Here is a 23,836-nt window from a genome sequence, read left to right as displayed (position 1 = left end):
AGAATAAGAGCAGAACACACCGCTGACAGACCACAGAATCAACTGGGAAAAACACCGAGGACCTGCCTCCACTCTGAACAGCACTCACAGTACCAGTGTACAGGCCGGCCATGATATCCAGCAACCTCGAGGGGGATCCCGCGAACCCTCAGGATGTCCCACAGGGCTGCTGCTGTAAAATTAAAAAAAAAATTAAACTGCTGCCCATGTGCCTCCCAGCTACTCCTCTACCTGTCGCACTGGCCGACTGCGCTTGCAAAAAATGGCAGCGTTCAAGTGTCGCCCTTGCCTCTTTGTCGGAGCGTCTACTCTATTTGTTCAGGTACAAAGAGGAGCCAATAAAATGCGCGAGGGCCGAGAGAAAGAAAGGAGAATGAAACGATGACAACCTTTAATGTCTTTTTAATATCTTTCAGTTGTGTTCCTTTGCATGTTTTTCTTTTTTTTTTTTAATAATCTAGCACTTAAGTGAAATTGCTGCCAGATCCACATCCAAAAGCGTGTGTGTGTGTGTGTGTGTGTGTGTGTGTGTGTGTGTGCGTGCGTGTGTGTGTGCGTGCGTGCGCCTGTGCTTTCAATTGTTCCTCAGATGAAAGCGATACAGGAAATTATTTTGTTAAATTAGGAGAAAATGCAGTAGCCTAGGTAATGGAGCACTGCCGCGGTGTTTGAAGATGGGTGGGAGGGTGGGTGGCTTTTAGTTTCCTGATTATCCTACAGATAGTCTATTGATAGCAGAGCCCATATTTGAGGGTACTTTTGATCTTTTATATGATCTGACTATTGAAGTGGAATGACTCTCCGCCATGCCTTGCCGCACTATTTAATGGAATAGACGGCGAGCAAGAGCAGACACGCCATTTCTGTCAGCACAGCCACACCGCGCCGCTTTTTATTAATTTCATTCATTGTCTAAGACATGAGGCGCTGCAGTCTCGCAGATTCCCAGGATTCGGGGTTCAGCTCCGGACGCAGTCGTCTTCCATGTGCACTCTATTCGTGTGCCGCCATTGGCTTTCTCCGGGGTCCCCTCTTTCCATTCCCATCCTGACCTTGTAGAGTGAACTCCCAAAGTATTCAAACACCTTTGCTTTCTGCATACTTTAACAACAACAGTTTATTTCTTGTATAGCCCAAAATAACACAAGGAGTGCCGCAGTGGGCTTTAACAGACCCTGTTTTTTGATAATCCTTGCCTCAACTCCCTAAGAAGATAAGAAACAAAGTAGGGGGGAAAAAAATGGAAGAAATGTTGGGGAAGGCAATCCATAGAAAGACCGCTTTCCAAGTAGGCTGAGCGTGCAGTGGGTGTCAAAAAATGGCCCATAGAGTCCAGCTGCAGAAGAGGCAGCCCGGAGCCTCGGGCCGATTGAGCCTCCTGAGACATTCTGAGGCCCGTAAGACGACGCCCCTGTCGGCAGCATCTCTTTTGACCCCGCCCACTTTCCCCTGTTTCACCCGTGTACTGACGCCTACATTACATACCACTCACGTCAATTTTAATTCCTTTTAGTGCCTGGTCTCAAACCAGTGGACTCTGTAATTTTGAGGCCTGTGTATTCAGGATATCTATATATATTATACTGTATATATATATATATACGAAATAGTTTTACTGTCAAATAATGCAGAGTACGCGACACGTGTTTCACTCTAATTCTGGGCACATCAGGCATACACACTCACTGCATCCCCTCTCGGGAATCGAACGTCAGCGCCAGAGGCGAAGCCCCTAACGCTGTGCTACGGCGTGTGGTTCGTTCATTTGACAGCATGTAGATCGGGGTAATTACATTCATGGCATTCATAGTCTGAATCACAATCTGATTGTATGGGTGGTTACCTACCAGGTAACGCTTGTGGTTGGTCAGCAAGTTTCCTAACATCCGCCACGATGCCCTCTTTCAGTTGCGAGAAGCAGATCATAGAATGGTTGAAATAGTTTTACTGTCAAATAATGCAAATGGCGAAACACGTGTCGCGTACTCTTTGCATTATTTGACAGTAAAACTATTTTCAACCATTCTATGATCTGCTTCTCGCAACTGAAAGAGGGCACAGTGGCAGATGTTAGCCAACTTGCTGACCAACCACAAGTGTTACCTGGTAGGTAACCACCCATACAATCGGATTGTGATTCAGACTACAAATGCCATGAATATATATTGTAAAAGGCGCTATATAGCGCCCGACCCGGCACAGACTCAGGCAGAGGCACGTACTTAAATAAAATGCACTTTATTTCTTCTTCAGCCGTGGGGGCACGCCTTCCCCGTGTCCCACAGGCCCAACACAGACCCAAAAGCACTTCAAACACAACAACCCTCACTTCTTCACTCCACCTCAGCACCACCACTCCTCCTTAAGCTTAGTCCTCCTCCTCCCGACTCTGGCTCTCTCGAGTGGTGGTGGCTGGCCCTTTTTTATACCCCACCCGGGGCTGACGAGTCGACCAGCTGGGCTGGAAAGTCCATGCGGCTCCCCCTGGCGGCCATCGAAGCCCCCAACCAGGCTGTGGAGGACTCCATCTCCCATGGAGCCTTGCGCCAGGTTGGGGAATCATCGTCCACCAGGGAGGCTGCCACCAAGCGTCCCGGGGAGGTACTGAGCTGCCCATGGTGGCTCCCCCGGAACAGATGCAGCAGGGGCGTCCCTGCCGGCATGGGACCCGGCTGTCCTTCACAAATATATATATAGATACACAGTGGAACCTCGGTTCACGAACGCCTCAGTACACATACAACTCAGTTTACAACCAAAAAGTTCGCCAAACTTTTGATTCAGTTCACGACCACACACTCGGTATACGAACAAGCCAATTTCCCTTTCGGTTTGTGCGCACTGATGCTTTCCGCACGTTTTGCATTGTTCTCGGTCAGACGTGAACTGATGAACTGCTGCAATGTAAGAGAGAGAGAGAGAGAGCTAGGCAGGCAGGCAGGCAGGCTCGCTCGCGTGCTAGAGAAAGAGAGAGCGCATGCTGCTGAGAGCGAGCCTGTACGTGCAGCTGAGCAGGGAGCCTGGGTGTTTGTCAGTGTTATTCAATGTTTTTACATTAGTTTACTATTACACTGTGCATTCTATGGTGTAATTAACTATATTTGTGCTTAAAAATATTTTAAAAAAATATATTTACATACAGTTCGTACCGGTCTGGAACGGATTAATTGTATTTACATACAATCCTATGGGGGGAAATTGGTTCGGTTTACGACCAGAGGTTTGGAACGAATTATGGTCGTGAACCGAGGTTCCACTGTGTGTGTGTGTGTGTGTGTGTTTTATATATATATATATATTATTTATATATATATATATATTTATATATATAATACTATATATATATATATACACTTGTATATGTATATATATATCTATATATATATATATATAAACTGTTGTTGTTAAAGTGTGCAGAAAGCAAAGGTGTTTGAATACTTTGGGAGTTCACTCTACAAGGTCAGGATGGGAATGGAAACGGGAGAACCTGGAGAAAGCCAATGGCGGCACATGAATAGAGTGCACATGGAAGACGACCGCGTCCGGAGCTGAACCCCAAATCCTGGGAATCTGCGAGACTGCAGCGCCTCATGTCTTACACAATGAATGAAATTAATAAAAAGCGGCGCGGTGTGGCTGTGCTGACAGAAATGGCGTGTCTGCTCTTGCTCGCCGTCTATTCCATTAAACAGTGCGGCAAGGCATGGCGGAGAGTCATTCCACTTCAATAGTCAGATCATATAAAAGATCAAAAGTACCCTTAAATATGGGCTCTGCTATCAATAGACTATCTGTAGGATAATCAGGAAACTAAAAGCCACCCACCCTCCCACCCATCTTCAAACACCGCGGCAGTGCTCCATATATATATTGTGAGAGCTGGTCCAAACACCATCAGACAAACACCAGCGCTTTATAAAACGCACGTTTTATTCTTCTCACAGTCCCACACAACACACAGTGCTTCCAGCACGCGCCTCTCCCAATGTCCATGGGCCACCTTTCTTTACCCTGTCACTAGACCTTTGTCCTGCTCCAGCTCCCGACTCTAGCTCCCAGACTGTAGGAAGGCGGACCCTTTTATCTTCACCCGGATGTGCTCCAGGTGCTTGCTGCTGATCTTCCGGCACCCGGACGCACTCCAGGCGTCCTTGGAAGGTTCTTCCTCCACCTACCCAAGTCTAGCGGAAGTGCAGGTTTCCTGGGCTCCACGACCCTCGGGGCGCCCCCTGGTGGTGGCCACGGACCCCTATAGATTTGAGCCTACTGGCTCGGTCCCCGTGGTCCCCTCCTTATTCAAGGCGGTTGCCCCCTCGTGGCCCGGTGGACGTATACTCTGTCTCCTGGTCCTTCCAGAAATCCTGGCTGGGTCTGGCCCCCACCCAGCCTTCTGCCACAATACATATATATAATATATATATAATAAAATCCAATGTCTGTCTGTCCACTTTTGACGAGAGAACTACTTAATGGATTTAGATCATTTTTTTTTTCTCTATAATTTGCTTGAACATTCCAGTGGATTTTGATACCTCTTTCATCGCGCTAAGTATCATAGTTCACCTGCAGTACTGATTTATTTGCGCAAATCCGGGAGACACTCAGCGGGCCAAGGGGAGTGGGGCTGGGGTGTATCTTACATCCACTTAGATAGTGAACGAGAGAGCGTCTTAACAATTTTAGATCAGGTATTTTTCAATAATTTGCTTGAACATTCCGGTTGATTTTTGCGACTTCTCTCATTGCGCTAAGTATCATAGTTCGCTTGCAGGAGTGATATATTCGTGCTAATCTGAGACAGAAGCTGTGGGCTGAGGGGAGAGGGAAGAGTGACATCAGGAGTGGGGAGTCGGTGTACCTCTGTGTTTTGGAGTGTAACTTGCCTCCGCTTTGCTAGCGATAACTTCTTATTTATCCATTTTTAAAGTTTGTCCTGTTTCACTACTGGAGCCTCAGGGAATGGCTAGTGTGTATGTATGTATGTATGTGTGTGTGTGTGTGTATATATATATATATATATATATATATATATATATATATATATATATATATACTGACTACAATAGACAAAGGTGGAGGCTTTAAAGGCTTTAAAGGAAATGATGTCTTCAAAAGGGCTGGAACCAGAAGTGAAGTCAGCAAAGGGGCCGGTTTCGAGAAGTGAAGTCAGCAAAGGGGCTGGTTCTGGAAGTGATGTCTTCTGAGGCGCCAGAACATTGCAGGATTTCCCGTGAAAGGTCTGTAGGGAACTGAGAAAGACCGTCAGCGCACTCCACCGCCCCCTGGTCGGATGTTTTATTACCATTACTCAGACCCTTTAGCTGCCTCCTACTCGCATGTGTGACAGTATATAATATATAAAATACAGGGTGGCACAGGGAAACAGGAAATTTTGGAACGAGGTGTTGGCAACCCTGTGTGACCTCATTTAGAACCCCTTGCCGTTAATTATAATGGAGCAGTGGAGTGTTGTGCAGCGAGCGTTCGCTGTGAAAGCCTTTTGTAAGAATGGTGATAGTGTGACTGTTGCGCAAAGGGAATTTCGGTGTCATTATCAGTTAGGACGACACGATCGTGTCCCGTCTGCTCATGCGATTACAACATGGGTGAGTAATTTCAAAGAAACGGGTTTAGCCTTAAAAAAAGAAGTCCCCAGGTGGAGCCACTTCACATACTGCCTGACAATCGATGGCAGCTTTTCCCACATTTTGTTATGTTACAGCCTTATTCCAAAATGGATTAAATTCATTTTTTTCCTCAGAATTCTACACACAACACCCCATAACGACAACGTGAAAAAAGTTTACTTGAGGTTTTTGCAAATTTATTAAAAATAAAAAAATTGAGAAAGCACATGTACATAAGTATTCACAGCCTTTGCCATGAAGTTCAAAATTGAGCTCAGGTCCATCCTGTTTCCCCTGATCATCCTTGAGATGTTTCTGCAGCTTCATTGGAGTCCACCTGTGGTAAATTCAGTTGACTGGACATGATTTGGAAAGGCACACACCTGTCTATAGAAGGTCCCACAGTTGACAGTTCATGTCAGAGCACAAACCAAGCATGAAGTCAAAGGAATTGTCTGTAGACCTCCAAGACAGGATTGTCTCGAGGCACAAATCTGGGGAAGGTTACAGAAACATTTCTGCTGCTTTGAAGGTCCCAATGAGCACAGTGGCCTCCATCATCCGTAAGTGGAAGAAGTTCGAAACCACCAGGACTCTTCCTAGAGCTGGCCGGCCGTCTAAACTGAGCGATCGGGGGAGAAGGGCCTTAGTCAGGGAGGTTATCAAGAACCTGATGGTCACTCTGTCAGAGCTCCAGAGGTCCTCTGTGGAGAGAGGAGAACCTTCCAGAAGGACAACCATCTCTGCAGCAATCCACCAATGAGGCCTGTATAGTAGAGTGGCCAGACGGAAGCCACTGCTTAGTAAAAGGCACATGGCAGCCCGCCTGGAGTTTGCCAAACGGCACCTGAAGGACTCTCAGACCATGAGAAAGAAAATTCTCTGGTCTGAGGAGACAAAGATTGAACTCTTTGGTGTGAATGCCAGGCGTCACGTTTGGAGGAAACCAGGCACCGCTCATCTCCAGGCCAATACCATCCCTACAGTGAAGCATGGTGGTGGCAGCATCATGCTGTGGGGATGTTTTTCAGCGGCAGGAACTGGGAGACTAGTCAGGATAAAGGGAAAGATGACTGCAGCAATGTACAGAGACATCCTGGATGAAAACCTGCTCCAGAGCGCTCTTGACCTCAGACTGGGGCGACGGTTCATCTTTCAGCAGGACAACGACCCTAAGCACACAGCCAATATATCAAAGGAGTGGCTTCAGGACAACTCTGTGAATGTCCTTGAGTGGCCCAGCCAGAGCCCAGACTTGAATCCGACTGAACATCTCTGGAGAGATCTTAAAATGGCTGTGCACCGACGCTTCCCATTCAACCTGATGGAGCTTGAGAGGTGCTGCAAAGAGGAATGGGCGAAACTGGCCAAGGATAGGTGTGCCAAGCTTGTGGCATCATATTCAACAAGACTTGAGGCTGGAATTGCTGCCAAAGGTGTATCGACAAAGTATTGAGCAAAGGCTGTGAATACTTATGGACATGGGATTTGTCTTTTTTTTTTATTTTTAATAAATTTGCAAAAACCTCAAGTAAACTTTTTTCACGTTGTCATTATGGGGTGTTGTGTGTAGAATTCTGAGGAAAAAAATGAATTTAATCCATTTTGGAATAAGGCTGTAACATAACAAAATGTGGGAAAAAGTGATGTGATGTGAATACTTTCCGGATGCACTGTATGGTTTGTGTTGAAACAGTCATATTTCCAAATCACTTGGGTTTAATCTGGTTAGACTGTACTCTTCAAACACACAAAACTTTACCACAATATTCTGTTGGCTTCCTAAATTTCGAGCAACTGTGTCAGTGTGGTGGAGTACAAACTCGATTAAAAAATAAATAAAAATAATGAGATGGGGAAGGAACTTCATTGAAAGAAAAGGGGACCACCTGCCAAAGAAATGAACTATTTTAATAAAAATACATAGAAGACCAGAGGAATAGTCTGTATTATTTTTTCCAGAAATTTGATTAGCACACGTCGTTTGTGTGACGAGTTTTGAAACAGTCACCAATGCACAGCCTGGTGTCGCCATTGGGACAGCAGACATGTTTCTTTTTTCTTGCTGCATGCTTATGAGATGGTAGAATGCCATTGCCTGACCTGTGAGCAACTTGACCCCTTGTGCAATTGTAGGCCACCACAGCACAATGTTTAGTGACTTCCACATTTTCCTGTTACACGCACGTTGATGTTTGTTTGCTGCATTGCACTCATTTTGCCTTTTGCCCCACTGAAGTTTCACGTAGGCCAACATCAATTATCTCCTGTCAATTATACACATTACACATTATACACATACATTCACATACTGCAGCAGCATACTGATTAAAAACAATATTAAATTAAAGATTGATAACAATGCAGGTATACAGACAGACAATAACTTTTAATAATGTTAACGTTTACCCCCTCAGTGTGATGGAGGAACGATCTCCTCAGTCTGTCAGTGGAGCAGGACGGTGACAGCAGTCTGTCACTGAAGCTGCTCCTCTGTCTGGAGATGATCCTGTTCAGTGGATGCAGTGGATTTTCCATGATTGACAGGAGTCTGCTCAGTGCCCTTCGCTCTGCCGCAGATGTCAAACTGTCCAGCTCCGTGCCTACAATAGAGCCTGCCTTCCTCACCAGTTTGTCCAGGCGTGAGGTGTCCCTCTTCTTTATGCTGCCTCCCCAGCACACCACCGCGTAGAAGAGGGCACTCGCCACAACTGTCTGATAGAACATCTGCAGCATCTTATTGCAGATGTTGAAGGATGCCAGCCTTCTAAGGAAGTATAGTCAGCTCTGTCCTTTCTTGCACAGAGCATCAGTATTGGCAGTCCAGTCCAGTTTATCATCCAGCTGCACTCCCAGGTATTTATAGGTCTGCACCCTCTGCACACAGTCACCTCTGATGATCATGGGGTCCATGAGGGGCCTGGGCCTTCTAAAATCCACCACCAGCTCCTTGGTTTTGCTGGTGTTCAGTTGTAGGTGGTTTGAGTCGCACCATAAAGTCCTTGATTAGGTTCCTATACTCCTCCTCCTGCCCACTCCTGATGCAGTCCATGATAGCAGTGTTGTCAGCGAACCTTTGCACGTGGCAGGACTCTGAGTTGTACTGGAAGTCCGATGGCTGAACAGGACCGGAGAAAGTACAGTCCTCTGCGGCGCTTCTGTGCTGCTGACCACAATGTCAGACCTGCAGTTCCTGAGACGCACATACTGAGGTCTGTCTGTAAGATAGTCCACGATCCATGCCACCAGGTATGAATCTACTCCCATCTCTGTCTGTTTGTCCATAAGGAGCAGAGGTTGGATGGTGTTGAAGATTGGTGTTCCAATACTGGTTTTACAGCTTCTCATTTACACACTATTGTGTGTTGTTATTGATAGCTCCACCCCACTCATGAATATTAATGAATTATCAGAGATTGGCAGAACATTTTTTTTTTTTTTTTTTGCACAACATGATTTTATTTCATCCACAAGATGGCAGCTGAATGCCATCCGGTGTGTTATTCAGGCTGAACACTGCATGTTGGATCTCAACAACTTAACCCAGCAGACACTCGCGGTTAACCGTTTTTATGTGGAATACTGATCATGAGAGAGGCTTGGGGGTTTAATGCCAAGGAGGTTAATGGCCTTGGGTCATGTGACCAGAAGGGGTGGTCCTGGGATGCTCTTCAGTTGACCTCCCGTGTCATGTTTTCTTACGGATGTTTCCTTCACCCTTCTGGGTGTGTTTGTTCTGTAGCAACTTCTTCTCTATACCTGAGGAGAAGTGAGAGCACTCTGTGAGGCATGTGGGGATCTATCTATCTATCTATCTATCTATCTATCTATCTATCTATCTATCTATCTATCTATCTATCTATCTATCTATCTATCATTTTAATTATTATATAGTGCCTTTAGATATCCATCTATTTATTTGCCAGTCTGTTTGTCTTTCTTCTCCCCCATGCCACTGGCCACTCCATCTGTCAAGGAGCCCGTTACTTTATTTTATTTCATGTTTATCATTGTCTAATTTTAACAGGCCATGGAGTAATGGGCTTTTTTCTTTTTCTTTTTTTATAAATAAAACCCACATTTGTTAATTTTAAATGCATTTAAAAAAGAGCACATTGGGTATATACAATACAATACAATACAATTTATTGTTATGTGATTTTGGGCTATACAAAAATAAATTGTATTGTATTGTATTTGCCCAATGTGCTCTTTCTTTAAACCTTCCTTCCTACCGTTTTATTCCCTCTTTTACCGTCTTTCTCATCTGTATATTATGCATTACGTCGACGTTGCCTTTTACATTTTACACAAAAACTGCATTTCTCTCAATAAAGATTTGCATTCATTTTCTTGAACGGCAATTTACTTCCAATTTTCAGTTGCTGCCTCTTCAGCCTCCTGTTGTGTTTTGTTTTTTTTTTTTGCCCGTTTTCTCAGTAGCGGTCCTTTCACCTTATCTTTCAGACTGGTGATGTACATTGAAAGAGACAGCAGAAAGGCCATGCCAGGGAAGGAACAACAAAGCTGCAATGAATACCTGTCAAAGTGCCTGGATCTGCTCATTCGTCACGTTGTGCAGGAGCTGCCAGCGATTCTGGGTAAATCAATCACATTACACGAGCAGATTTGGATTAAGACAAGGAAAAACGGCAAGGTTACATTATTTTGCTTTATTTTTAATTAGCTCATTGATTAAATAATATTGTTAGCTATTGACCAGAGTTGCTGTTTCATTGGTAAATGAGGCCTGTTGGTGTATTAAGAGTCACGATACCCTGTGTTATGTAAGAATATTATTTCACACTCCACGGCCGGTGAGTTTCCTCTGCAGTTTCCTGTGATTGTGAAGGGTTTGTTTTCAGCTTTACATGCAGGCCTCCTAAGATCAGCTGTGGTCCCCCATGCTGTGAATTGGATCAAGTACACTGTGGACAGTAGGGGGCGCTCCAGCTCCCCAAACACCCAGCACAAATGGGCACACAATTTAAAAGGGCAAAGAGACTTTTATTGCGTGGGATACTCTTCCCCAAGCGTTATGCAATAAGCCCAAGTCTCGGCACGATACAGCACTCTGCTCTTTCTCCTCTCTTGTTCACTGTCTCCTCCACTCCTCCCAACAAGCTTCGTCCACCTTCCATCCGACTCTGTGAGACCGGCAAGTCCTCTTATATTGGCCCACCCAGAAGTGCTTGTGCTCTTCCACCCATGTGGTCTGTAAGCACTTCTGGGTAAGGTGGAAACACCATGCCATACAGCTCCACAGTCTTTCCAGCACCCCCTGGTGGCACCCACGGTATCCAACAGGGCCGAGGTAAAGAACTCCAAGTCCCATGATACCCTGTGGGAATTCTGGGCACTACTGCAACCCAGGGGAGCTACCATCTAGCATTCTGGGGGTGGCAGTGCCCTAAAGAAGCTGCCTTCCCCCATTCCTTACGTGTCTTGGACATCCTGACCGGGTTGGGCTGCCAACCATCCCTTACAACACACACTCACTGAGCAAATCCTCAGGACCACTCCACTAATACTGGGTAGGTCCTCCTTTTGCTCTCCAAACAGCCTCCAGTTCTTCATGGCATGGATTCCACAAGATATTGGATTCATTCTTTTGAGATGCTGCTCCATGTTGACTTGATTGCATCACGTAATTTCGTCAGGTTTGTCAACTTCACATTCATCTCCTGTTTCCCTATTGGATTTATTTCATAACTCATCATCATGTTCATGAAACCAGTCTGCTTCTGTGACGTGGTGCATGATCATGCTGGAGGTAGCCATTACAAGATTGAAAGGATTCACATGGTCAGCAACCATCAAATATGCCGTGGCATTCAAGCAATGATGGATTGGCATTAACTGGCCTAAAGTGTGCCAAGAAAACGTTCCCCAAACCATCACACCACCACCACCAACAGCCTAGACTGCTGGCACATTGCAGGTTGGATGCATGGATTTCAAATTCTGACCCTACTCTCCATATGCCTCAGTAGAAATGGAGATTCATCAGACCAGGGTACGTTTTTCCACTTTTTTTGGTGAGTCAGACGGTGGCGCAATGGAAGAAGGTGGCCTGATCTGACGAATCGTGTTTTCTTTTAGATCATGTGGATGGCCGTGTGTCTGTGTTGTTATAGAGATGGCAGGCAGCAGGATGCACTATGGGAAGAAGGCGAGCCGGCGGAGGCAGTGCGATGTTCTGGCCAGTGTTCTGCTGGGAATCCTTGGATCCTGGCATTCATGTGGACGTTAGTTTGACGCATACCACCTACCTGAAGATTGCTGCAGGCCCACATACACCCCTTAATGGCTACAGTATCCCCTGAGGGATAATGCGCCCTGTCCCATTGCGGAAATTATTCAGGAATTCTTTGAGGTGTTGACTTGGCCTCCAAATTACCCAGAGTTCAATCCGATCGAGCAGATCGTCTCTGTAGAACGGTGACTTATGTACCTTGAGAGCCGCTGTAGTTAGGAAAGTAGGAGGGCGGCGGTATTACGTAAGGCTTGGATGTGCGTGCAGATGGATTTGTTTGTGGGGTACAATAACTGTGATCACTCGTCATTCAACAATCTCCCCATCCCTTCCGCCTGAGCCTCTTTCCCACACTTCTCTCTGTCACACTTTTGATGCCCGATAAATTAAACCCGCAAGCTTAACCCTACCTATAAACAAACGTCTCTGAAGTTCGCCACAAAAGCCCTGAAACCCCTGCTTCCATTTCCGATATCGTATCTTTGTGAAGCGGAGATTTCTCCATTGACAGCAACCACAATGAAATTACAGAGTAGACTGGACATAAGGAATACACGACACCCAATCACCCCTAGATGGGGCCGTCTCGGTGCAGGAAAACGAGCTCTGGGCTCCCACTTATTCTGCGTTGTGCTAAGTTGTGTTTTATTATGCATGCATGATGGCCGGTCCGTGGAAAATTTGTCTTGCGTGAAACCGATCCGTGGTGCAAACAAAGTTGGAGTCCACTGTTCTAATTCCTTCCCCTGTGAATGTGTTTGTGGTGCGACAAAACTGTACGGTTTTATTCAAGAGTTACCCAGCCGGGACGCCTGGAAGGACTATGCCTCCCCCGGACCACGAGAGGGCAGCTGCCTTGGTTGGTATTGGGACCACGGGAACAAAGCATGGAAGCTCAATCCTATAGGGGCCAGTGGTCACTGCCAGGGGGCGCCCAAATGCCTATGAGGCCCTGGACATCAGCACTTCCACAAGGAACACCAGACACACCTGGAGTGCTTCCGGGTGCTCGTGCGTTATTTCCACCACACCAGGAAGTGCCGCAGGAAGCTCGTCAAGAGGCACCTGGAGCACGTCCCGGTGGACTTGAAAGGGGCCGCCTCCCTCCATTCGTCAGCTGGAGTCGGGTGGAAGAGGACGAAGCTCGGAGGAGAGGAGTGGAGGCGGTGAAGGAAGGCAAGAAAGAAAGAGGCCTGGACTGAGGGTGTGTGGTGCAGGGGCACCGGGTTGTGTGTGGTACACTGTATATATTGTAAATATGTCGAACAAACGTGCATGTGTGTTTGAACCATCGGTGTGTGCCTGTCTGTGTCGAGGCTGGTCTCCACACTCTGTAGGTTCGACTTCTACGTGGGACGAAAACAATACGTAAAGTTTTGACCCGTACACCCGTCACCAAAAACCAAAATGAATCTGAAGTTCACATGTTCCAGACGTGTCATTAGAGGTTGTGATGGTTGGTCAACACTTGTGCTGCGTCTCTGTAACGTACTGGATGCACCGTCAATATCCCACATGGCGGTGGATGCAATATGATTTGAACGACTGCACCCTTCTACTAGCAAACCAAATTTGTGACGAGCACCGCTCCTCCGACATCCCAAAGTTGCTCTTGTCAAACTGATTTTCTCAGTCTGGATGTTCTCTACGTCTGCAATGTTCTGCTACCCTGCTTCACCCCCATACTAAAAAATGGACGTGCAACCCCATTTCCAAAAACGTTGGGACGGGATGTAAATTAAAATAAAAATAACAGAAAACTGAAAGACTTGAGCTCTCGGTGTTATCCCATTGTACTCAGAAAGTCAATATATAAATAGATACAGCAGCACTCCATGTGGAAAGGTTACTTGTGTGCTACCATTTGATTAATCTTTTATTTTTTTCCTTAGGTGATATCCTTTCAGCATTAGCGAATGTTTCGAGGCGCAAACATCCATCAACTGTTCAGGCCAAGCAACTAAAACAATGCCTTCCCACAATGTCCATTGTTCTTCATCTTCTAACTTCACAGGTATGCATTTTTTTTATTTGTATCTATTTTTAGTTTTGCTCCTGCATTCCATAATTTTGCTCCTTAAGTGTGAAAATAATATTTGGTTTTGGTTTCTACAAAGTAAGTAAATAATACCTTAAACTACTGTTATCTGTATGGCTGTGACAATGTCCTTCCTTTTTCTGTGCAGTTCACGGGAGCTGGTGCCTATCCCTGGCAGCTTTGGGTACAAAGGAGTAGCCCACCCTGGAGAGGGTTACACCTCATGAAGGGGGTCACTCACTGACACACTCACACTGGGAAAGTTTGTGTCTCTTTTGTGTCAGACTCCATGCATCATTCATACTTTTAATTGATCTCATTGTGTAGTTAGCTGCCTTTATTGTTCTCCTGTTCTAAAATAATTTCACGTTTTTGTATTTTTGCCAAAATTTTAAATGCTTATCTCAAAACCTGCAAGAGGCCTTAACTTGAGCTCTTGCAGTTTATGATATAACATGAGTCAGCATTGACATACAGAATAAATAGGACTCACTCAGTCAATCCCTCTCCTTCTCGTCGTTAGACCCCACTAGTTATACGCCAGTCAGGGCTGACCATACTTTTTGCCCCCAGTAACAGACTGTGGAGGACACTAAGGGGTTAACCTTCACTAGATGTCCTAACCACCTTCATTGTTGGTACATTTGGATTTGGTGGAGCATCTGCTCTGTTTCACAATTCTCCGAGACTGCTCAGCTTTTGAACTTAACGCAGGTTGTAACACCTCTGATATTTCGTGGGGGTGGGACAGCAACTTCATATTAATGTCCATACTTTTGGACCAGGATGTCCAACAAATTTGTGTCGAATGAACGAAGGAAGAATGAACAAACGAAGGAAAAATTATTGAATGAAGAATGAACGAAGGAAGAATGAATGAAGGAAGAATGAATGAACGAATGAAGGAAGAATGAACAGACGAATGAAGGAAGAATGAATGAACGAATGAAGGAAGAATGAACGGACGAATGAAGGAAGAATGAACGAACGAACGAACGAATGAAGAATGAACTAACGAAGGAAGAATTATTGAATGAAGAATGAACGAACGAAGGAAGAATTATTGAATGAAGAATGAACGAAAGAAGAATGAATGAACGAATGAAGGAAGAATGAACGGACGAATGAAGGAAGAATGAACAAACGAAGGAAGAATTATTGAATGAAGAACGAACGAAGAATGAACGAAGAATGAATGAAGATTGAACAAACAAACGAATGAACGAACAAACGAAGGAACGAATGAAGGAAGAACGAACAAACGAATGAAGGAAGAATGAACGAAGAACAAACAAACGAGTTAGTTACTTGCTTACTCAGTTAGTTACTTTATTTGTCTCCAGGGGGAAATTTGGCTTTCTACGGAAGCTGTTTTAAATAAATAAATATACATAAACTTTGGCGGGGAAACTTGCCAAAATGACTATAAAACAAAAAAATTAAAAATAAAGAAAAGTTCTGACTGAGCAGTCCCAGTCTGAGTGAGGCGCTATAAAGGCGTATTGTTGTTGGTATACAGGAGCCCCTGTGGCGTTTCTTGACACACATTTGCTGAATGATGTGTTGGCTGAAAGTCCTCAGTGTTAGTGTGTCACAGAGAGGATGTGCAGGGTTGTTCATAATGGCATTCAGTTTTGTTTTAATTCTTTGGTTTGTTATGACCTCCAAGGGGTCCAGAGTGTATCCCATAACTGAGCCTACCCTTGTAATTTGATGGGCCTCTCTCGAAGTGATGTCACCGGCCTTTCACACCATGGCGTAGAAAATCGCACTGACCATCCCAGAGTTGTAGAAGATGTGATGGATGTCACTTGCCATCTTAAAAGAATGCCATCTCCTATGGAAAAAGAGCCTACTCTGGCCTTTCTTATATAGTTCCTCAGTGTTACAAGACCAGTGCAACCTCTCACTGAACTGGACCCCCGAGTACTTGTATCAGTGGACCACCTCTACATCCACTCCTTGAATCGTGACCGGACATAGAGGCTCTTTGGTGTGGTGAAAGCCAATGAGCAGTTCCTTGGTTTTGCTGATGTTAAGTTGCCGACATTTCTCTATGCACCAAGAAACAAACTTCAGCCGCTGTCTTGTTATATGGTTGGGAGACATGGACGCTATCCGGTGACCTGAGACGAAGACTGGACTCCTTCAGTGTTGTGTGCCTTCAGAGAATCCTGAGTAATGCTGGTTTGACTTGAATAAGGTACATTACCTGCATTGTGAGGGAGCGTCAGTTACGCGATTACCCGAGGGTGCTCCGGCTCACAGGACCCGTTTGGCTGGACCAGGCCATGTAACACCTGGCTGGGGCAGATGGTCATTTCTGGGAAGTTGGGACTGGACCGCATGTCTGCCTGGGGGGGGGAGTTACCATCCGAGATTTTGAGCTGTTTCGTTGTATGGTGGGTGAGGCGACGTGCTGTACATGACCAGACCTTACTAGTCAAAACAAGCCTTAAAAGAGGCCTTCTCTCTTCCTCCTCACCTCAGAATGAGACCCTGTAAAATAATGATAATAATAAAAAATGATTACTGTTTACAACTTTGTTTCTGCCTTCTTGATGGAAGAAAAAAGTACAAAGTAGCTGCACAGATTGATCGGAGCCAAAAAAAAAAAGTTACCTGCTACTCCAGGAGTCACAACTACAGACAATGGGACAAGCTAAACATGCTGCCAGTTTGTGGCACGGCCAATGTGTACCCCAAGATTGAAACCCTGTGAGCACAATGATATATTATTTTTTTTTTTTTTTTTTACTTATTGCTAGTTTGTGGCCATTTGTTGTATTTTGTTTGTAGTTATTGTTCCTCTGTGTCTTTTTTGTTGTTTGAGGCATGGTGGTGGTCATGTTTTTCACCACAATAATTGATCCAGGATAGTTGGCAGATGCTGTCCCACTGGGACACTTAAAAGACCATTGTGCCATTATGATCCAGTCAAAACTACTTCAGTTCCAACTTACCTATTGACTTTAGTGCATTTCTCGGAAATAAGCAAAGTTCTCGAACATTTGAGAGATTTCACAGTACAATACAATACAACACAATACAATACAGTTTATTTTTGTATAGCCCAAAATCACACAAAAAGTGCCGCAATGGGCTTTAACAGCCCCTGCCTCTTGACAGCCCCCCAGCCCTGACTCTCTAAGAAGACTCCCAAAAAAACCCTTGTAGGGAAAAAATGGAAGAAACCTCAGGAAAGGCAGTTCAAAGAGAGGCCCCTTTCCAGGTGCGTGCAATGGGTGTCAAAAGAAGGGAGTCAATACAATACAATACAATACAATACACAGAACAGAACAAATCCTCAATATAAAATTAAAAATTTTTTAGAAGTACAGAGCAGAATTTAACAGTAGATGATATCACATAATAAGATTTGGATATATTTAGAGTCCTGGAGACCTTATTCATCAAGCTGCCTCCCTCATTTGGCCATTCCACAGCTGAAACAGCACTGGGCCAGCCAATCTGATGAAAGGACCCCTCTTTCCCATGATTCCTGCAATCCTCCATCAGGGATGACTTTACCTTAGGCAGGCAAAACAACTTGGCAGGTGGGCCGTGGCACCAAGTGCCACATTCGGGCACCGAGAAGAGAAACAGAATAGGTGAGGGTTAGTATCTGATTCTAACTATCATGTTCTGTTTTAGTGCTAATGACTAACAACAGAGATGCAGTCTGCACAGTTAATCAGCAGCTCTAGTCAGGGTGTGCTAAACTGGAGTAGTGAGTCTTCAGCCGGGTTTTAAAAGCTGAGACCGAAGGGGCATCTCTTATAGTAGCAGGCAGACCAGTCCACGGTTTAGGGGACCTGCAACTAAAAGCTCGACCTCCCACTGTTATTTTATTAATCCTTGGAATCATAAGCAGACCGGCATCTTGAGATCTTTATGTGCGCTCAGGTTTGTAAGTCATGATAAGTTCAGACAAGTAAGCCGGACCTCGACCATTTAATACTTTATATGTTAAAAGGAGGATTTTACCAAACTCACGACCAAGTGAAGTCTGTGGCGTTCGCTCATCACTACTGAGCAAACCGAGTTGGTTTGGTGCTGTTCATGATTGTAGTAGTGACGTTAAAAGCTAATAACAGCAGTGCGTAACAGATTTCATTTTTATTAGACGCTATTGTTTTTCCTTGTCATACGTGTATTTTTTTCTCTTTCTTTACAGATTTTTAGACCACAGATTGTTAATGAAGATTTCCTTTCGAATTTAGGAGAACTTCTGGTGAGTAGTGTCAAAGATGAGACAAGAGCCACAAAAAAAAATAAGAGTTGGGAAAGCCACCCGTATGTGTACAGGTTCGAGTCCAAAACAGAACTAACTGGTGAGGTTGAGATAGTGGGTTTTTTAAGTGATGTACAGTCATATGAAAAAGTTTGGGGACCCCTCTTAATTCTTTGGATTTTTGTTTCTCATTGGCTGAGCTTTCAAAGTAGCAAGTTCCTTTTAATGTCTGACATGCCTTATGGACACAGTAGGATTTCAGCAGTGACATTAAGTTTATTGGATTAACAGAAAATATGCAAAATGCATCATAACAAAATTAGACAGGTGCATAAATGTGGGCACCCCAACAGAGATATGACATCAATACTTACTTGAGCCTCTAGACGCTGTCCTCCTATAGCCTCTGATGAGTGTCTGATTCTGGATGGAGGTATTTCTGACCATTCTTCATACAAAATCTCTCCAGTTCAGTTCATTTTGATGGACAGCCTGCTTCAAATCATCCCATAGATTTTCGATGATATTCAAGTCAGGGGACTGTGACGGCCATTCCAGAACATTGTACTTCTCCCTCTGCATGAATGCCTTTGTAGATTTCCAACTGTGTTTTGGATCATTGTCTTGTTGGAATATCCAACCCCTGCGTAACTTCAACTCTGTGACTGATGCTTGAACATTATCCTGAAGAATTTGTTGCTATTGGGTTGAATTCATCTGACCCTCGACTTTAACAAGGACCCCAGTCCCTGAACTAGCCACACAGCCCCACAGCATGATGGAACCTCCACCAAATTTGACAGGAGGTAGCAGGTGTTTTCCTTGGAATGTGGTGTGATTCTTCTGCCATGCAAAGCACTTTTTATTCTGACCAAATAACTCCATTTTTGTCTCATCAGTCCAAAGCGCTTTGTTCCTAAATGAATCTGGCTTGTCTAAATGAGCATTGGCATACAACAAGCGACTCTGTTTGTGGCGTGAGTGCAGAGAGGGCTTCTTTTTCATCACCCTGCCATACTGATGTTCTTTGTGCAAATTGCACTGAATTGTACAATGATGTACAGATACACCATCTGCAGCAAGATGTTCTTGCAGGTCTTTGGAGGTGATCTGTGGGTTGTCTGTAACCATTCCCACAATCCTGCTCATATGCCGCTCCTGTATTTTTCTTGGCCTGCCAGACCTGTTGGGTTTAACAGCAACTGTGCCTGTGGCCTTCCATTTGCTGATTCCATTCTTTACGGTTACAGAAACTGACAGTTTAAACCTCTGAGATGGCTTTTTGTAGCCTTCCCCTAAACCAGGAGACTCAACAATCTTTGTTTTCAGATCTTTGCAGAGTTGCTTTGAGGATCCCATGCTGTCACTCTTCAGAGGAGAGTCAAAGGGAAGGAAGTACAACTTGTAATTGACCACCTTAAATACCTTTACATCTCATGATTGGACACACCTGTCTATGAAGTTCAAGGCTTAACGAGCTCATCAACCAACCAATCAGCATTGAGCAGTGACAGGCATTCAAATCAGCACAATGACAAGGGGACCCACATTTGTGCACAGCCAGTTTTTCACATTTGATTTAATTTCATACAACTAAATACTGCGTCACTAAAAATCTTTGTTCAGAAAACACCGCAGTACTCAGATGTTCCTAGGAAATGAAAGACAGACCACTGTTATCTTTAATGTTGAAAGGAGAGTCAATTATTATGCAGGCTGAGAGGGGTTCCCAAACTTTTTCATATGACTGGAACCTGGAAGTGACATCATGGGTCTCCTGATCGGAAGTGATGTTGTGGAGGCCAGGCAGAATTTTCCAGAATGGGTCTGCAGTTGAAAAAGAGAAAGGATCAGTGTACTTCGCCACCCCCTGGTCTGGTGTGGAATTACCTTCCTTCGAGCCCTTTAGCTGCCTCCCATGTGCACGTGTGTGACAGTAGCTAACTCATTAAAGTCTGTTTTATAATTGTGCAAAGGGGGTGAGCAGATGCTTTTAAAAATGAGATCTTTAACCGTTTCAGTTGAGTTTTCTTGTCTGTATTATAATAATAATAATTCTTTACATGTATATAGCACCTTTCTCACTACTTAAAGCGTTTTATATAGTGAGTGGGGAGTCACTTCAACCCACCACTAATGTGCAGCACCCACCTGGATGATGTGACAGCAGCCATTTTTGCTCCCGTACTCTTATCACACATTAGCTGTTAGGTGGTGAAGTGGTGAGTGAGAGAGCCAATTAGAGACAGGAGATGATTAGGGGGCCAGGACGACTAGGCCATGGAGAGGGCAATCTAGTCTGGACATAGAGATAACCAGGCTCTTTGCGAAGGATGCCCAGGGATCTTGTATAACGACAGAGACTCAGGACCTATTTAGAGCACGGTATCCCTGTCACTGCACTGGTGCATTGGCATCCACATTCAGATCACAGGGTAGATGCCCCCTGCTGGTCTCGCCATCACCTCTTCCAGCAGCAACCCAAACGGTGGCGCAGTGGTAGTGCTGCTGCTTTGCAGTAAGGAGACTGTGGAAGATTGTGAGTTCGCTTCCCGGTACCTCCCTGTGTGGATAGCGCTTTGAGTACTGAGAAAAGCGCTATATAAATGTAATGAATTATTATTATTAGATGGTCACCCATCCAAGTACTGACTGGGCCTGAACATGCTTAGCGTGAGGCAGATGACCTCTTCTGAAGTGCAGGTGGTATGGGTGCTGGTGAGAATAGTTGGGGCTTCATGCTTACCAGTGAGGTTGCTTAGCAGTTTCAAAATTGCCTCTTCGTGCCACTTCTAAGAGATGCTGGATTTCAGAAAGACCGATTAGGACTCCTCTTCTCGTCAGTAGCATGATTTGAAAAGCTCTGTCTGGTGTTGTCTGCCCCATCCTGGCACCAGAAGACCTTGACGGTGTTGCTTTTTCTTTTACAGAATCACATCAAGCTAATAGACACCAATGAAACGAGTGCAGTAGGTAAGTCTGATTTTTCCACCTTATATTCTGTTCTACACATGTAAGCATCTCAGGTCTGTTTAAATCCACATCTAAACAAAAATAAAAACTCTATCTGCAGGACAAGCTGCTTCAGAAGAACTTACCAGGAGCACTTTGTCAGCAATTGAAGCGGTGGCACAGCACCCAGCTCTGGTGATGCAGTATCGCTCAGCTGTAAGCGTTCCTTCTGTGTCGTATACAACATTCAGAAGTTATGGTTTTAAAATGCATCACAGATTGCCTCTTCTTCTCCCTTATTTAGTTCAATTTTTTTAACTGATGTGCCATCTCTTTTGAGAACATGCTGATGTTTAGTAGAAGCTGGACACATGAAGAGAATAGGAAGCGTGAAGCTTGACATTGTAAGAATAGAGAGAGGTTTACAGTACCACATGCCTGTATAATGAGGAGAAAGTAAATCTGGAAAAATACTAAAATGAACGATGACCATGCAGGTCGCAGTAACTCAGATTCTGTCAGGGTCAAGTCACTGAGGTGATGTGGTGAAGTTGCACACTCGCTTTTCAGGTTCCTCTGTGAACTTCTGTTGTTGATTTTTCCTTGTGTCCTGTGCAGTGGTGGGAGTTCCAGTTTGATGGCACTGAATATGACACCAGTAGCCTTGTTGGGGGGTGGTCCACCCTGGAAGCAAAAGGAGAAGAAGGTGTTACCGACATTGCCCTCTTACACTTCTTATTTGTAGTCTTGTAGTTGCCCCTGTTACGTTTTAGCCAGTGGAGTTAGCCCGGTTTCCGTTCAGATTTCTTTTTCATGTCTTTATTTGTTCATCTTTAGATTATTTGATGATGATGTATAGCCATCCATCCATCATCCAACCCACTATATCCTAACTACAAGGTCACGGGGGTCTGCTGTAATCCCAACCAACACAGGGCGCAAGGCAGGAAACAAACCCCAGGCAGGGCGCCAGCCCATCGCAGGGCACACCACACACACACACACCCAGCACACACTAGGGACAATTTAGGATCGCCAATGCACCTAACCTGCATGTCTTTGGACTGTGGGAGGAAACCCACGCAGACACGGGGAGAACATGCAAACTGCTTAGTTATTCAGAATCATTTTAGGGGGTTTGTTCAGATTCTTATGCGTGTTTGGTTTTGTTCATTCGGTTTCTTATGCGTGTTTGGTTTTTGTTCGTTCGGATTCTTATGCGTGTTTGGTTTTTGTTCGTTCGGATTCTTATGCGTGTTTGGTTTTGTTTGTTCGGATTCTTATGCATGTTTGGTTTTTGTTCATTCGGTTTCTTATGCATGTTTGGTTTTGTTCGTTTGTTCTTATGCGTGTTTGGTTTTGTTCATTCGGTTTCTTATGCATGTTTGGTTTTGTACATTCGGTTTCTTATGCGTGTTTGGTTTTTGTTCGTTCGGATTCTTATGCGTGTTTGGTTTTGTTCATTCGGTTTCTTATGCATGTTTGGTTTTTGTTCGTTCAGATTCTTATGCGTGTTTGGTTTTGTTGGTTTTGGATTCTTATGCGTGTTTGTTTTTTTTTTTGTTCGGATCCTTGTGTGTTTTGTTTTTGTTCGTTCAGATTCTTATGCGTGTTTGGTTTTTGTTCATTCAGATTCTTGCGTGTTTGGTTTTGTTCGTTTGTTCTTATGTGTGTTTGGTTTTTGTTCATTTGGATTCTTTTGCATGTTTGGTTTTGTTGGTTTTGGATTCTTATGTGCGTTTGGTTTTTTTGTACACAAGGCTTTCGATTTCTGACTTTAGCTTTTGAGCTGTTTGCTCCATTTACTGGTCAAGCTGTTTTCTGGTCTGGCTTGTCTTCACTCTGGCACAGTGATGTTTGCTTGTTGTGCTGAGGGAATGCAACTAATACTTTACTGCAGCCATGTAAGGCAAAAGGCCTGCTGGTTTATTATGTAGACTGGGAAATCTCTGTGCATATTGGCATACAGAACATTCCACATTTAGCTCAGTTAATCACACTGTGTAGATTTGATTTAAACGTATCTATGGATGAATCATGACCTCCACTGTTTGTTTTTGTCTAATGTTATGTTTTAATGTCAGATGACTGGACATCCGAAAAACTCCTTTGGCATTTCTGCCAATATCTCACTTAACAAAATCCATTTTTTTTTATTTTGACGGTGCAGCCCGGGACCTTCAGCTGGATATGAAGTGTTCTTCTGCCAAGTTTGTTTTGGGCTCCGATCAACAATGTGGTCATGCACAAGACAAGCAAGCCATCCCACATTGTGCCTTATGCTAAATTTGGAGAAGTTGTTTAGACTAACGACTAGTGGAGAGAATATCCAAACCAGTGGGATTCAAAGGATTTTACTGGAAGCCACGCATTTTCTGTGAATGCAATCTGAAGAAACTTCTGTTAAACTGACATCCCAGCCTTGACCTAAAATTGGAATCTGATGTAGAAAAGCTGTGTCAAGACTTTAACGCTTCCACATACAACCCTGAAAATGTCTTTGTTTTTTTTCTTTTTTCTGACTGCTGAAAAAGATAATCTTATAGAGTGAGAATGTGTAGGAGTTTCACTGTTTACTGTCAAATGTTCATGCTTATCAGTGCTATGTTGACGATGATACTCAGCTGTGCCTGTTGTTTCTGAGCTAGTGTGCCTACCACAACATTTTACTTAAAAAGTCAGACCCAAACCCACACGTACTAAATAATTATAGGCTTATTTCAAATTTA

At 44.3% G+C, this 23,836-nt stretch overlaps 1 protein-coding gene across 1 annotated transcript in view; it reads left to right on the top strand.

Moving 5' to 3' along the window:
- ulk4 (unc-51 like kinase 4) overlaps positions 1–23,836 on the top strand; it is a 499,390-nt gene that overhangs the window by 261,627 nt on the left and 213,927 nt on the right. The window contains exons 23-27 of the mRNA XM_028817917.2: positions 10,095–10,228; positions 13,776–13,897; positions 18,099–18,155; positions 21,086–21,128; positions 21,229–21,323. Of these exons, the coding sequence (XP_028673750.1) occupies positions 10,095–10,228; positions 13,776–13,897; positions 18,099–18,155; positions 21,086–21,128; positions 21,229–21,323 (451 nt within the window). The remainder of the gene's footprint in view (positions 1–10,094; positions 10,229–13,775; positions 13,898–18,098; positions 18,156–21,085; positions 21,129–21,228; positions 21,324–23,836) is intronic.

This window comes from Erpetoichthys calabaricus, chromosome 13, assembly GCF_900747795.2.
Source record: "Erpetoichthys calabaricus chromosome 13, fErpCal1.3, whole genome shotgun sequence".
NCBI classification, from domain to species: Eukaryota; Metazoa; Chordata; class Cladistia; order Polypteriformes; family Polypteridae; genus Erpetoichthys; species Erpetoichthys calabaricus.
The sequence above is the reverse complement of the archived record's forward strand: the minus strand, read 5'-3'. Positions and strand labels throughout refer to the sequence as shown.